This window comes from Macrosteles quadrilineatus, unplaced genomic scaffold (assembly GCF_028750875.1).
Source record: "Macrosteles quadrilineatus isolate MER2022 unplaced genomic scaffold, UCM_ALF_1.0 Scaffold_1__1_contigs__length_201487025, whole genome shotgun sequence".
Classification (NCBI taxonomy): Eukaryota; Metazoa; Arthropoda; class Insecta; order Hemiptera; family Cicadellidae; genus Macrosteles; species Macrosteles quadrilineatus.
Genome location: NW_026542594.1, coordinates 98,755,222 through 98,772,337, shown reverse-complemented (window position 1 = coordinate 98,772,337; position 17,116 = coordinate 98,755,222). Strand labels below are relative to the sequence as shown.

General features: G+C 33.3%; 1 protein-coding gene across 1 annotated transcript in view; it reads left to right on the top strand.

The window, feature by feature from the left end:
- LOC128994296 (nucleosome-remodeling factor subunit NURF301) overlaps nt 1-17,116 on the top strand; it is a 164,464-nt gene that overhangs the window by 127,741 nt on the left and 19,607 nt on the right. Inside the window, exons 34-35 of the mRNA XM_054418767.1 lie at nt 2,947-3,197; nt 6,161-6,328. Coding sequence (XP_054274742.1) covers nt 2,947-3,197; nt 6,161-6,328 — 419 coding nt within the window. The remainder of the gene's footprint in view (nt 1-2,946; nt 3,198-6,160; nt 6,329-17,116) is intronic.

The following is a 17,116-nucleotide window of genomic DNA, read 5'->3' as shown; positions in this document are numbered from 1 at the left end:
ATTAATATAACTAATCATAAGTAACTGGGCAGACAATTTTTTCACAATCAAAACTAAATTATAAAGATTAAATCCATTTCAGGTTAGATTGTGTATTTTCGGTGGAGCAGGTAGGGCCTCCATATCATCTTAATCCATTAAAAGGAAGCAATTATTTTGGTCTCTGCAGGACTGGTGGCAGCAATTAATTTATACTATAATGCAGTGTTTTGGTTACAACTCTATAATTCCATTAACTTTTAATATAAACTGATGAAACTTTTACCATTTTGTTGAGAAATTGTTGCTCTATGTCATACCAACATTTTCAACTAGTATTACAACAACAACAAATGTACTAATAAATAAAAAGTTTATTAAAAATCAATTTTCAAAAGTAATTATATTTGTATGTACATTTTATTATTTTACAAAGAGTATCAATGCTGATATCTAATGGTTTATACTTAACTTTACATAGAAAAAAAATATTAGTACCATATATTTGATAATAACAGAAATATAATAAAGAAATTACAAAAGTACTCACCCTATATTTTTTTGAAAATCAGACAAACGACGAAAATTGTTAAAATTTCCTCAGCAACAAAGCAAAAGCATACAAATTTTTGTTAAAAGTTTGCTTCACTTAACTAATATGTACACTATTTACATGTTCATTCTTCCTTTTTAGTATTTTTAAGTCGAGTGTGGAAGGCCTCGAAACAATTTTCAAGGTGTAGAGGGACATCGTATTGCTCGCACAGCCATCTGGTCTCAGCCTTTTTCTTGTGTGTGGTGCATACTTTGCAGCCTCTTGCAGGGAACTTTTTGCAAGCAGTAGGCGGAATCTGCTTGGGGAAATGTGCCCATTGCTTGGATTGAAGCCGAAGAGGAGAAGTCGCGAGTGGAGCTCGACCTGGTGTAGCGTGTGCAGGAAGAGTAACAGCTCCAAAATTTGCTTGACTAAATCCTATATATTAAAAAAATTTGGTTTTTCATTTTCAAGTTTGGTTGACTTTTCTATCTGACCGATTTTTATGATTGAGGTCTCAAATTGAAGGTATGCACGCACAGATTTGCCATCAAGCATTGGCATATATTTATCTATAATCCCACTCGGCTTATACGTAAACGAAATTCGCTCCCCATGTATTTCTTATGGGAGTTAAATTTGGTTTCTCTTTTCCGAGTTCGTTTGGCTCTTCTACCCGACCGATTTTCATGATTGAGGTCTCAAATTGAAGGTATGCACACACAGATTAAACATAAAGCTTTGGCATATATTTACCTACTGTATTAATCGACCAAAAAACATAATTTGATTCATTTTAGAATTCTTACTTTAATTTAAGGTGTATTTCATCAGCTATAATTATATAATCCTATATATTTTGGTTTAAGAACCTTCAGTGAAATACCGGCTTTCATTTACGCTATAAGTTAGTCAAATCAGACGAGTTTCAAGCAAACACAAGGTGAACGACCAACATAAAAAATATTTTTCATAAGGGTTTTCTATGATTAAAAATCAATAGCTCCAGTATTGTTCATGTATTTTATATGTTTTAGACTCAAAATAATCAGTAAATTATAGGCTTTAATTTGAGCTATTGATCTTTTGAATCAGTTAAGCTCAAGATACTGTATTACTCAATCAAAAATCATAAATTTGATTATTTCTCGTATATTATATTTATTTTAACAGCATGGGCAGCATGGGTCCTCCAGTTCACTCTGAAGCCTTTAAAGCGCATCTTCTTAATTTTTTTCACTTTCTTGAAGACAACTAAAGCATTATATATTGTCATGTCAATTAAGTAAAAGAAAATCTTCTTGTAGGCTTTGACAGACCTTCGCATGATCGGGAAAAATGACAAAACTTGGTCCTGTCGATCCACTCCTAACATTCCCTTGTTGTATTCTATGACACATTGTGGTTTCCTTACTTCCACTTGTTGCTCACCTATTCTTACTACTTTTGAGACTTTCATCTCAATATCCTTATGCATTGTAGATAGCACGTGCACATTCTTTCGGTCTATCCATTTAATGGCAAGGACACCGCGGCCAGAACGTTCTATAGCCTCCCCTACTTCCAACTGTGTCTCTTTGAAGATGCAAAGCATACACTTTCTATCAATAATGGCTGTGCTTACTGCGTGAAGATCTTTGTTAACTAGCTTTGTGTACAGAAGAGGTGAAGAGTACCAATTATCCAAGTACACGGTATTGCCAACTCCAAAAAAGGTTCCATAAGGTCCAAAACTACTGATTCGCTTCGCTTGCCAAAAGATCATTCTTTTTGTCGTCACTGACATATATTTTGAAGACAAAACAATAACCTGATGATGATTCGCAGACTGTATATACTTTGACCCCAAACCTAGCCCTTTTCATTTGGTTGAACTGTATTATACTTAGCCTAGCTCTTAATTTTAGAAGACTTTCATCAAGCGCAAAGTTTTGTGCTGGTTCGACAGTATGTACGAACTTTGTTTCCAGATATCTTATGATAGGCCTAATCTTTACTAGTTTGTCGGACCCATCAGTAGCTTCAAATTCTTCATCATGGAAGTGTTAGAATCTAGATTTTGATGTAAATCTTTCAAAGGATATATAGTAGTCTCTGTATTAATCTTTGTCTCTATAATTTTTCGATGAGTCCAGTATTTCTTTAGGTCTGTTTTTATCACTTGGCCCGTGTTTATATATAAAGTAAAGTACGCTTTCAACTCATCAACTGTTACTTCATTCCATTTGTCATCAGATATAAGTATTTTACTTCTAGGGTCATTTAATGTTTTTCTTACGTAGTCATTGGTTTCAGTGCATATTGTCTCCCAAAACTCATTGCCCAAAAATTCAAGAAAACAATCTAACTCACTAGGATTATTTTATAGTCTACGTGTTTGTGTATGTAACAAGATCTTTAATTGAAGTCTGTAAAATAGCAAATGTTTACAGCAAGAACTAACCCTGGAGTTGGCTGTCAGAGCCAAAGCTGACCGAGGGCGTCAGGAACTCTCCGACTCTCCTACCAAGGCAGAGAACCGCACCACAGGCAGCGCACGACGAAAGTCACAACCTGTCAACCCTCCAAAGAGTCGTGGGAAGACTACCAAGACCTCTGCCTCCACTCCAACGCCCCCCAGTAGCAAAGGCAACAAGAAGGAGAAACTCTTGTGTCTCTGCAGGACACCCTACGACGACACCAAGTGAGTACTGTCGATTAGCATTTCTCTCAGAATCTCAAAACTCTCCAATTTGACTCTCGAAACCATAGCCTTCCCAAAATTTTGATAGTTTTGAGATTTGGTGTTGACACATCTCACTTTTACAATTTAAATTACCTGTTGATATTGAGCTATGCCAAAGAGAAGAAAAAAGCTATTCACCTTCTCTGTGTGGCTATTCAAAACTTCCAAAAGATTTGATTATTTGATGGATATCAATGCATTATTGCTTCCAAGATCTTACTTAGCAGTTGCTTTTGTGATCACCTTTAGTGCAGCTTTAATCTTGAATATAAACAGTGTGTCCACCGACCGGGAAAACAGGGAGTTATACAATTTGTTTGAAGCAGGGAAAAACCAGGAACTCTGCGTGAATTTTGCATTTCTATCAGGGATTTTCAATTTACCGTGATCGCGCATGACAACGATAGCGTTTTCATTTGTTAACAGGAGATGATGATGATGTCTACACGGCCGCGAGAAGGAACAGAATAATGCCGCAGTCATGGAAGACGACTATAAAATGTGCACACGATCGCAGGAAATTATCAGAATTTTGCCGTGATCGCGGTAGACCATAATGATGTCCATACAGGATATGCTCATGATTTTGCCACGATCGGGGAAGACGATAGTGACATTTCTGTTACCATGGGGAATATTCAGAATTCTGCCGTTGCTGCGGGAGACGATAATGATGATTAGAATTTCGCTGCGATCGCGGAAGACGAGGATAATCTCTCTACGACAGCAGTAGATGATCATGATATTATCTCGAGTTTGGATTGATCGAAAATTTCAGGATGGCGCACCACTAGTTTGAAGTACATAAAGACAGAGGTTGGTGTGGTAATATATAAAGAAAATTTGGTATAATTAAAAAAATGGTATCAATATCGAGGATTGATACCTAAGATATTTAAAACTGAAACATTCAATATAATAATATCACTTTATTGTCATAAAACATTTCACATTTCCAGCAAAGCTGGTGTAAACAGATTACATTGAAATTTCTTAGATAACAAAAATAAAAATTAAAACTAAGAATTAAAATTAAACTAGTCACTTTTTAAAAACACAGTAATTTAAATACTCTTCTATTGCATAATATTTCTTTTTTATAAGGAAGGTTTTAAATTCTTTCTTAAACTTTACAATATTATTGATATTTTTAAAATGAGCAGGTAGACCGTTTTAAAGCCTCAGACTCAGCCTATAGTACGGCGATCTTTCGTAAAGGCATAGCCGATGTCTTGGATACTGCAAATTATTTTTTGAACGTGTTGGCTATTGATGATTAAATTGATTGTTTATAAATAATTGTGCATTACTCTTGAAGTATACCAGAATTTTATAAATGTAATAAGTGAAGGAATTGTAAAAATTCCATATGTTTCAAAAAGCGGTTTACATGACTTTTTTGTGTGTAAATGATAAGATTCTTAAAAACTTCTTTTGTATCTTAAAAATAGTTGAGGCATATGATCTTGAGCCCCATAACTCGATACCATATTGCATAATTGCATAATTAACTTATACTGATTAAATATGAGGATAGAACCAGACCTACAAACTAAACTCTTTATTGACTAAGTTCAACTATTTTATTTCCAAACTCGTAATAACTCGTTTCAGTGAGGTAAGGAACAAATGCATTAATAGTGTATCCCCGGGTGTTAATATGACCAATGCTGACTTTAAATTACTGTATTTGCTTTGATATAAATAACTTATATGGCTAGGCTACGAAACGTCACAGTATACTGTATATTTGGACGTCAATAACCTGTATAGTTAGGCAATGTCACAGTACTGTATATTACAATGTAAATAACTTTTATGGTTAGGCAATGTCACAGTATATTGTATATTACAACGTCAATAACCTGTATGGTGAGGCAATGTCACACTACTGTATATTACGACTTCTATAACATGTATGGGTAGGCAATGTCACAGTATATTGTATATTACAACGTCAATAACCTGTATGGTGAGGCAATGTCACACTACTGTATATTACGACTTCTATAACATGTATGGGTAGGCAATGTCACAGTATATTGTATATTACAACGTCAATAACCTGTATGGTGAGGCAATGTCACACTACTGTATATTACGACTTCTATAACATGTATGGGTAGGCAATGTCACAGTATATTGTATATTACAACGTCAATAACCTGTATGGTGAGGCAATGTCACACTACTGTATATTACGACTTCTATAACATGTATGGGTAGGCAATGTCACAGTATATTGTATATTACAACGTCAATAACCTGTATGGTGAGGCAATGTCACACTACTGTATATTACGACTTCTATAACATGTATGGGTAGGCAATGTCTCAGTATATGCCTTACTAAACAAATAATTAAAATAAGTACCTAAATTTTAAAAACGTTATATTTCTTTTTTTGCCCCCTAATTGCCCCCTTTCTTGCATGAATCAAATCATTATTTTGATTGCCATAGAATCAAATCCGAATATTGATTCATTTTCGATGCTTCGCACACCCCTATTGACACATCACTATTTTTTAAGAGTTATTCATAAATTGCAGGTTTGATAGTTAGCTTTTTAATTTTTTAACTATTTAAGTAGATTAGTTTTTAAAAATTCCATATTTGTTTTAGGCAATATTAAAAATTTTTTTCCTTTACACATTTTTAGAGTACGCATTTTTCAAAAAATAAAATTTTAGCAAAAAGTGTAACCGCTAAAACAGCATAAAAGTTGGCCAGCAGTTGGTATGAAAACGCGTTGGAAAGTTTGGTATAAAAAGTACAGCCTGAACTACCCGGAATTACTCATAATTTTTTTCTGGTTTGCCTGGTGAACATCCTGATAAAGAGGTGTTTGTATCGAGAATAATTTTTTGTTGTATTGGTATCAGTACCTAAAAATGGATAACTGTTGAATTTTGTGTGTAGGTTCTACGTGGGTTGTGACCTTTGTAACAATTGGTTCCACGGTGACTGTGTTGGTATTACCGAGGACATGAGCAAGACACTGACTGAGTTTGTTTGTACCGAGTGTAGACACGCTAGAGACACCCAGGAGCTGTACTGTCTGTGCAAACAACCCTACGACGAGTCCCAGTAAGTCTACCATTGTTATGTATACTTTCAAAATCTACTTTTATGTACAAAAATTAGAGATTTGCGAGTACTTGAGATTTCGAGTTCGAGTCGAGTACTGACTTGAAACTCGAGCTTATCTTTGAACTCGGCAGTTTCGAGTCGAGTTTTGTTTAAAATTGTAAAAAATCAATATTTGATAAAATGTAACTTGTGTTTGCATAAAATGCTTTATAATTTGTATTACTGTGGATTCTACAGTAAAACAAATATTTTTACAGTGTAGAAATAAGCAAGAGGTAGTTGTCCTAACCTATTTTTATAGCTGTCACAACAGAATAGGTCAACTCAAAGCAGTCGCCAGCGACTTATTGGCAATGGCATAATCTGGACTTGACATAGAATGACATGATCGGTAATGATTTTGTTTTAAAGTACTGTTTCACAATAGAAAATTCCACTACTGAACTGTTGAACTGTATGTAAGCAATAAATCAATGTTTAAAAAAGTCAGAATAGAAACACTAGAAAGGCAAAACAATAGAAAGGAGGGAGGGGTTGGGCAATGACCTCGAAATGAGCGGCATAGCAACAGTGAGTGCACTAGTGGGTTGGGGAAAGGGAGGGTGAGACCTTTGAGCTATATTTAGACTAGACTTCCACCACTTCCCAAATGGCTGGGTAGGGGCAGGGGGATTGCAATAGCAGGGTTTTTCCTTGCCTGGTTTGACTTTTGTCTTTTTGTGTAGGAGATTTGAATCATCAAAAATATTTGAATTGACCACAAATATTTAGCATTATAATACAATCTGCAAGGGACCAGGAAAAATATTATTCGAATTAGAGTTGATGCCATGATTTGCATTTTTATGTCAAATACAACATTGCACTATCATGATGTTTTGTGTCATTGACCTTAATAACGCATCTGTTATAAGTTGATAATTATAAATTGACTAGGTGAAACCCGTCAAAATCGACGGTTATTTTCTAGGCTTACGCTAATTCATCTAACTGCGATAAATTGAGTGAAATTATACATATTTTGAGCATTCAGCATTGCTTAAAGATTAATAAGTGTAAAAACAATAATGATATTAATTGCGTTAGTTACCAAATATGGTTGATCATTCAATGAATAAAATATTTCCCATACTATACGTCATCGGAGTTAGTATGCTATCTGATATCTCTTCCTTTGGAAGAACCTTTAAATAGTATTAAAATCCTATTGGTGGATCTTTGTACTTAAACACTTCCGTGATTTCATCAGTGTAATGCACATTAATCTATTTTATTTGAAAAAGAAATCTGTTTGGTGGGAAGACACGTTCTAACTTCAAAGAGAGGTATATCCGTTACAGTGTAAGTTTGATTTTTCCTTCGTCACGTCGCGTCAGTTCGTATCGTACTTCTAAGCCAATGAATAACCCTCTAGCACAGTTTTGAGAAATTGGTTGTGGGGTTACTGTTAAAGCTGGAATTCCTTGACTTGGGGGATGTCAGTTAGTTGTCTCAGCCTTATCAGTTACATAAAGTTGTCAATATAATCTCTCTACGGAATGTTAGGTGTAGTGGAATATACTTGAAGTGAAGTTAGCATTTATTCTTGAACTGTTAGGGGCCTCCTCATTTATATGATTGTGCAGCTTCATTGGCAAAAAATAATGTAAATTGGTTGTTACCTGTAATCGAAGTAACCTCTCTGAAAAATCTGCAGTATATTGCAGTTTTCCAGCTTAATGACTTTCTAAATCATGCAAATATTTCTACATAAATATTGTAAAATGTTTTATCCAGTTGCTGTAAGCCACTATTAATAAATAAAAAAAAATATGGACACGGCTCAAATTGGCACCGTGCCCTTCTGCACTTGTATTATTTTGAATTGTATTACACAATCGAAGATTTATCCAATAATTGAAAGCATGTACAGTATGACAATAATCTCATGAACCTATGATGATCCGTCTGAAAAAAATTATAAAATATAGGGAAAAGGTGTGAAAAAGGCAGACATCAACCCGTAAAATAGATATAAGATAGTTCAATCTATATATATAAAATCCAATGTATGTTTGTATATTTGTATGTTTGTCCTTTATGGACTCCAAAACCGCTCGACAGATTGTAATGAACTACTATTGTATGAGCCTATTACACTATTCAGTACAATATTCAATCTACAATTGTTTTGTTTAACAGTAATGTTGGCTACTTGTAGGCCTATTTATTTAAGTACTTTATTTTTAACATACATTTTGAGTATTTTGACAGAATGATTGTTTACAATCAACATACAAGATTAAAAAATTTAATTTTCTTTAATTTAAAAATTTATTTTCCTTTACCCACTGTCAAACCATTGGAAATTCCGTAGGCCTACTGTTACAAAAACCCACCGACTAAGAATAATGGTAATAAACTTACAAAACTAATTGTGAAAATGTAGGAAATAAAATAAATTTATTTATTTATAATCGTACTTCAGCTTGTAACAAGGTTGTTTTACAAGTTACATGCTCTAGGCCTAAGGAGTTACTTAAACTTACACATTCTTCAATCTTTTTTGTTTAAACTCGACTCGAATTCGAGAATAGAATCTTTTGCCAATTACTCAACTCGACCTGAAAAACCTGTGCTCGCACATCTCTAACAAAAATGTGTGAGGTGTAAATAAAAAAAAAAAAAATAAACTTTTAGCATTTAGAGGCGTGGTCATCTACATAAAAAGGAAGAAAAAGTACCATTCAAGCCATCTGAAATTCACGTTAACATTTACCATTTTCGATTTTAATATTTTTATTAATCTCAATCAGTTTTCCTGAAACAATGAATTATTCTTTGCTGAGTTCTGTAGCCCACTAATGTCAGGTGGGATGAAAACTGTGGTCAGAAATTAAAGTAATACTAGCTGATGTACCCGTGTTTCGTAACGGGAAGATGTACTATACCACCTAATTCAAACACTTGTTAAGTAGTTCAAGTATATAAACAAAAAGCAACTAAATTTATAAATAAACCTACCACATGGTCCTGTAAAATATTGTATTTTAATTGTTTGGATCAGCTGTCTGAAGTTGTGAAATAAGCATTTGGCCGTTCTGGTTGTTTACATTGAAATGTCAACGTAAAGGTAAACATTGTGAATTTTCTCATGCTTCCATGGAGACCAATTATTATTAATATTTACTTTTTGAATTTCTGACAACAGCTGGAGTTTCATAACCAGCAAGTCATACCGACGATCACGCCATGACCGCGGAGTCATACCGAGGATCATGCCGTGACCGCGGAGTAATACCGACGGTCGCACCGTGACCACAAGTCACAAGTTTCTATTAGAGGTCTGCGGGTCAGACTTTTTTGGTTCGGGTCGGGTCAGGCCGATAATTTTGGCCCTCGGGTTTCGGGCAAAAATCGGTTCGGGACGAAAATCCTCAACTACTGGATTTTTGTTGTTTTAACTCCTATCTGTGTTTATAACATTACTTGATGATAAAATATGAAAAATATTGTATTTATGTATATTATTTCATTTTTATAACTTATTTACAATTTGAGAATTGCCTCAACTGCAAGAAAGAAGAAAATAGTTTTTTTTATTATGACACTTGATTCTCATTTTGATAACTGTTTAAATAACTAAATAGGTACCGGTAGCTAAATTATAACAAATTTAAATGGAACTTAATATAAAAAGATCATAAACAAATCAGTTAACATATCACACGTTTAGGGCCTGTGGACTGGCTTCAAGACTGCAAGCAAGAAGAAAAATAAAAATAATATGTTTCCACCATGCAATATGTATCATTCATTCCCTGCCTCCTAACCTCCTAAGTATAAAAACCTCACACTTACAATAGCATTATTTGTTACATCATCATAAATCAAGAATTATATATTATTGACATTAGTAGGACTACAGCTTTACATAGGCATTATTTTCTATAGGGCCTAAAATAGTAATAGGCTAAGCAACATGACAAGTGGAGAACTCATTGAAGAAAAGATATTGTGTAAACTAATTTACTATAAAACTCAAAAACTGTAAATAACACAAACACACATTGTTTATGGTATAATTAGTAAGGACTGTAAAAAATTCATATCATGTCATACAGTTATAGACCTACTGTAAGAGATTAAAATCCTAAAACAACTGATTTTGATAGATAATAAATGAAAATTATTAAAAATCCATAAAATCAAGTCAAACAACATCACAATTAATTAGGTACCTACTCAAAAAGTAACTTAACTAATATATAGAGGATTAAGATTATATTAAATCAAGAAAAAAGAAAGTTAAATGCTAACTTGGCAACATAAGCAGAGCCACTAGTGCCCCTAGCAACACAGGTCAATGTTTTCAAACTGGAAGTCAATGTTTTTGAAACAGCAGGGTCTTTTTCTCGGAAGGAAGGGTAGTAAGTAATATGTAAACAAAAAACAATGAATCACTCTCACCAGCCAGGCCCGATGTGTGCACTCAAGGTCATCCCCTCCCCTCCCCTCTTACGCCACCCGGTTGCTTCAATTGCTGAAAAAATGCAAGTGACAAAACAAGGAAGTTGAGACAAAAAAATATATTTCTTTATTCAAAAACATAAAACTGTTACAGATCATTTTCAAAGAAATTAATTCATTGTAATTTGTGAGTTGTAAATATTGTATTGGATGTTAGAAATATCTTTTTTGAAACCCCATCTAACTTAAAAAAAAAAAAAATTTTACTGATGATAACATTCATAAAATTATAAAACATTTAGGCCTAACCACTTTGTTGAGTTACTTGCTGATGCCGAACCAGATGATCACTAGTGTTGTTACTGAATGACAAAAAGGACAATAAGAAAATAAAAGAACAAGATACAGATCTGTAGGCCTACACTAGATCAGATATTTCTTTTGTTATGTAAAATACTTAAATATATTTTTAACTAGGTATAGAATAAACAATAAATAACCTCTGGATAAATAGTATTTCTTTGGACTTTGTTTTCCTTGCACTGTTGCGTCACGGCATTTGTCCTGTCAGTAGACGACTGGACTGGCTCTGGCTAGTGGCAGTGTAGCAATTGCTCTGTTGTGTCTTTTGAGTAAACTTAATATTTAATTCTCATTTGAACATTTTGATTCCTCTATAATAATAGATATAATATAAGAGTATTTCTTTGGAAATATATATATTTTTTTTGGCCCGACCCAATCTTGCCCGAACAAATTCTGACCCGACCCGGTCTCTCGGGCCTTTCGCTGGCCCGACCCGACCCGAAAAATTCGGAGACCCGCAGACCCCTAGTTTCTATACCTGTAAATTTTTACCCATTTTTTTGTTTTTATAGGTCAGTGTCACAAATGTACGCAACCTTTTGTTGTGTAAACTACTATTAAAGATAAACTTAGATACATTATATAGACCTAAGTGTAGTATAGTATGTCAAATTATAATTAATTTTTATTCTACCTTCAAATTCAGTTTGGTGCATCCTATGATAATGAATTACTTTCAATTCACTATCAGAGTTAAATAAAAAGTACTTGTTACTCAAGTCGAACAGTAAAACTAATGAGACAACCCAGATTGCTCAATGAATGTACGTAGTTGTCACAGTCACACAATGTGAGCAGATGGCCAGAATCCCCTATGTAAGCAAGAGTTGGCTATAATGCTTTTAATAACATGCTATAAGTATATAACAAGAACAAGTATTATCTATATAAATAAAATTACAGTTTTGTCTGTACATTGCTTAGAATCATGCAGTTTTTGGTTATTTTTACGTTTCATAGCCTAAGAAAGCCGAAACGAGTCTAATCTCAATTTCTGTCTGTCCATTCTGTGACTTCGTCTGTAAGGCCAAAATGTCATTTTACGCGGCCTACTCCTAGAAAACTAGATTACCGATCAAGGTTCTAATCATTTTTCTGTATTCACTGGATTGGTGAGAGTGTCTTTGGCTATAAAAACATGGCCTCGCTTCTTTGAAAACAAAATAACGAACCACCAAAAACCCAATTTTGTTAGATTTTTGTCAAATTTTCTCCCAATGTTTACTTTTACATTTTATGAAATAACGATCAGCTGTTTGGATTAGTTCTCACTTCTGCTGTCACTGATATGTTTACATTAAAAGTTGTTTACAAATATCGCAACCATTTCCGATCAAGTTTAGTCAGCACATTCAAACCAAGTGAGATTAAAAACGTTGTGCCTTACTTAACCGGTTTAATTAATCGCAAGTGCAACGATTGTTCTTGAGTTTTGATAACCGGGGAAAATACCGTTAATCAGTGTTGTATTAATTAGTGCAAGGAAACTTACATTTTTTAAATCATTGTCACCAATACCGTAGCTTACAAAAGTTTCCATTCATTGACGGCGCTTCAAGGACAGTTGTGTAAAGTGCAAAGTAAAAAATCACAACTGCAGTGGGTGATCGTGGATGTTGCTGCGATCTTGGAAGATCTTTCTGATTTCGCTGTGATCGCACAGTAACGGAAGTTTAACTTAACAGATGTAGCTAAAATCGCTTTTCCAATGTGTTGTTTTTTGGTTTCTACTTACTTACATTTCGACAACGATATCGGTACTTTTCCTACTTAGGAAATAAAACTACAAACGTACAAAACCCCAGATTTGTGCGTTTTTTGTCACATTTCCTCTGAATGTTTGCTAGATATATGTACCGATTATCGTTTAGAGATTACGTAATCTTTTAAATAAGAAACGTTTGTTTGGATAAAGGTGGTTTCTTCAAACTGTCATTATAAAGCTGCTTACAAATAATGTTATTAATGGGAAATAACTTTTATTTTCGAAAACTTAAAAAGAAATTTAAAACCAAAGGAGATTAATAACTTTGGTACTGCACCACATCAAGTGAAAGTTTTTTTAACAAACCATAGTAAGTTTTCAAAGCTTTCCGTTGTTAACGTTACATGTTACATGTTTTGTGGCCTGTGTATTTATTTATTTATATATTTGCCAACAGATTAATTAACACCTATAATACAGTTTAATTAGAAGGACAGTTTGAATTAGTCGTAAGTACTACAGTTCTTTTCTCAAATGTAAACGTTGGATTTTGGTACTACTACTTTTTCTTAGAACCGGTGGTAGCAGTAAGAATAATTTTTACATACAGACACATCACTATTTATTAGGGGTCTGCGGTACAGAAAATTTAAGGTCGGTACGGTTCGGTACGGTACAATATTTTGTACCTCGGTTCTCGGTACAAAATCGGTACGGTACGCGGCTACCCGTATTTTTGCGGTTTTCTTCTCAGAACTGTATCTAAACCATTATTTTTAACTTTAATACATAGACATTACTATGAAAATGGATAGTATCCTACATTCATGGTTTTCTAACAATTATTGTACCACATATTATTAAAACAAAACCTTTAACTACTACGAGGATTGTGTCAAGAAAAATCACAGTTGAGATAAAGGCTTTACCTATTTTACTCGGAGATACTTTGAATAGCCATGATAAAGTAGTTTAAAAATAGGATAAGAGTTATTATGAATAAACATGTTTGAAACATTTATTGACAAGATAATTTCACAAAACTGGTAAATTATTTCCAAACAACACAATGTCTAGTTGTTTTTTTTTTAATTTTAAAAACATATAAAAGCATTCAGTAGAAGACAGTGTAGTTTTGGCAGCTGTTCACAGCAGATGACAATGAAAAACTGGAGGTTATGATGAAGTAATGGCAAAGACCATTTTTTTTTATCAGCTTCAAAACTAGTTAAGTTATAAGATGGATACAATTCTTGCAAAGTTTTTTTCTGAAACTAAAATTTGGATTATCACAGAGTAAGATTTGATGTTGGGCAATTAGACTTTATAACTGTGTAAAAGGTGTGTATCCCTGAATTTATAAGTTGCATTTTACACTTATTCACTGCCAAACATAATTCAGTAGAACCTTGATGAACCAAGAATTACACTAGCCTACATAACTTCATTACCCCAAGTAAAATACCAAGATAATTTTTATAATTGTATTTGAATCGTATAATCTTAGTTTGTTAAAAATGGATTGTATGTTCAACAATAATTGCAGTCCATTATTGTTAAGCAGTATGGTCCCAAATTATTGTTTTTCATTTTGAAACATAACAGTTCATTTGACAAAATTATAGTTGAAGCAGCTCAATGTCAAGACACGCACGCTTGTGCAATAGTTTGTTTATGCTTTCTCCAGACCACGGGAGAGGGGAGGGTCTGATAAGCCGTCTATTGTTCACCCCCAAGAAGGTCCGACCCTCATTAGTGCCGCTCGGCTGCACTCAGTGGGGAACCCAATACCACAAATCAATCTTTTAAATGAATACAAATATTTGGTAATAATTGTTTTATTAATATTCACCTTGAAATTTCAATACATTTGGTGTAAAATTTGACAAAAATCTGCCATTTGGACCGATTATTAATACAACACCAAATACCAATAAAGTAGTACATTCATTGGTAATTAAATAATAGGTAAAGATTTACCGATTTTTGTCAAGTTTTACCCCCTGCTGTGCGCTATGTCACAAAAGCTGATAACGACATGGGTGATTAGTAACCATGGCAACTTGTTGAATGCGTGATGAAGGGAAACCCAAGAAATAGCAGAACAAAGAGAAAGAATGACGTTGTTATCTTTATACCCTTTTTATAATTTCCGTTATTGTTATCTTTATGTAAGATTTTATGATTTTGTTTTATAGGTTTATAAAATAATTCTTTTTAACTACGGGAATATCAATTTATAATTTATCAACGTGCTTCTCTTCTGAAACAGCAATACCGGATGCATAATAAAGGCCAATGGCCTAAAATATCACGATTGTGCAATATTGTATTTTGATGTTGAAATTAAAATCACGACAAAAGTTTGTATATATCCATGGTCGTCAATAGAAAGATAAAATATCCAAAACAAATATTTTAATTTATAAAATAAGATTGTAGATTAGTTACAAGTAGGGATGGACGAGATTGGATTTTTAGTTCGAGACGAGACGAGACGAGATTTTTTATTTCTCATAAAATTTTGAGACGAGATCGAGACGGGATTTCCCTTCTCATACACAACGGGAAATGCACGTTCAAAATTTTTACCTGATTTTGTAACATTGTTAGATGACTGTTTAAATACAAATATAATGATAATAGGCAAGAATATTTACAATCTTTTATTAAAAAACATCAGCATAACATTTTTTTATTAATCACGCCTAACTTATTAAAAATGCCTACGATTAGTGTCGTGCGCCAGGATGGTGGGCAAAGACGAACAACAATTATAAATACTATTCTTTATTAAACACAAGCTGTATTATCATACTTTTGGATAAATCCAAATATTTTCACAGTGTTACATAGTTACACTAAATTATCATAATTTATTATTGTTACTTTAAAATAAACCAACAGCATCATGGCTGAGTGAGCTCACTGATATTCGAGAAAGGTTTGTAATTAAGTCCTAAGTTTTGTCGGTAGCTATAAATTTATAAGTTAAAACATTACAACAAGTATTAGTGAACTTGGCTGATTTAGCAGTAACCCGAGGGACTACTTACAACTGAGAAGGTGAGTGCTACCAGCAGGAGTCTGTAGAAGAGAATGATCTCTTCTTCAGCTAAAAACCTATGAGTTGCAAAAATCCCCTCTCTTAGTTTCGCCATAATCTACATTGCCATATTTGGTAAATCCTTGAAATAAACGATTCCTATTGGTTAGTCTATTCGAGGACAACAACAGGATGCTCATATCTGTATGTAAGCGCGTGGCGACTGATAATCATAACTGGACCAACTATCCTTTTAAATAAAATTATTTAAACAATAAAATTTTAGAAAAATATAATTTATATTAAAACCAATCTAAATAAATTCCAACTAAAATTCGAATATATATCTATATATAGTGATGACAGCATCACATTAGGAAACATAGTGATATCAGTTAGGATAGAGTTCAACTTATCCTAAAATAAAATAAATCATAAAATAAAAGCAATATTAATTTTTATAAAATAGTTAGGTACTTGTTTTGACTTTTTATAGTAATAAACATTACTCACACTGCTTACATTTAACAAAACTTCTCAAATGTTATTAAAGTAATATTATTAAAATAATTAAAGTAATATTTACATTTAAAGAATTAATTAAATAAGAACGCCTTCGCAAAGGAAACGCAACTACAACACGCTCCTGTATTGCGGGTATTGCATTGACTTTCTGCAGGCTTTTTGAATTTTTTTTTTTTTTTTTTTTTTTTTTTTTTTTTTTTTTTTTATTCTTGTCTCAATAAAAATCTTGGCCAAAAAGAAATCTCGTCTCGTGTAACGAGATTTAAAATTTCCCGAAAATTTCCCGAAATTTCGAGACTTGACCATCCCTAGTTACAAGTTTAATATGTAGCCATAAACAGTTTTATGGCAGTAGGCAATGGCCAGCGGCAAATTCAATATTCACGAAAATACTGATTAAGTTAGAGATAACATTTAACAGTCATCATAAAACTATTATTTTTATGATAAAACACAATTGGGGAAAGTCGTAAAGAAATAAACGTGATAAAACTCAACAGTTCTTGGAAGTACTTCAATACAACAATTATTGTCAAGATAAAATGTAAATGGATTTGGGACTGCAAATGGGTTTTTTATTGCATCATCACGCTAGTAATAAATTATGAAGATCGTAAACAAACATCTGATAAGACTTTTATGTGCTCGGAACCAACTGCTGTTGACTACGATAGTAAACTGAATGTAATTTATT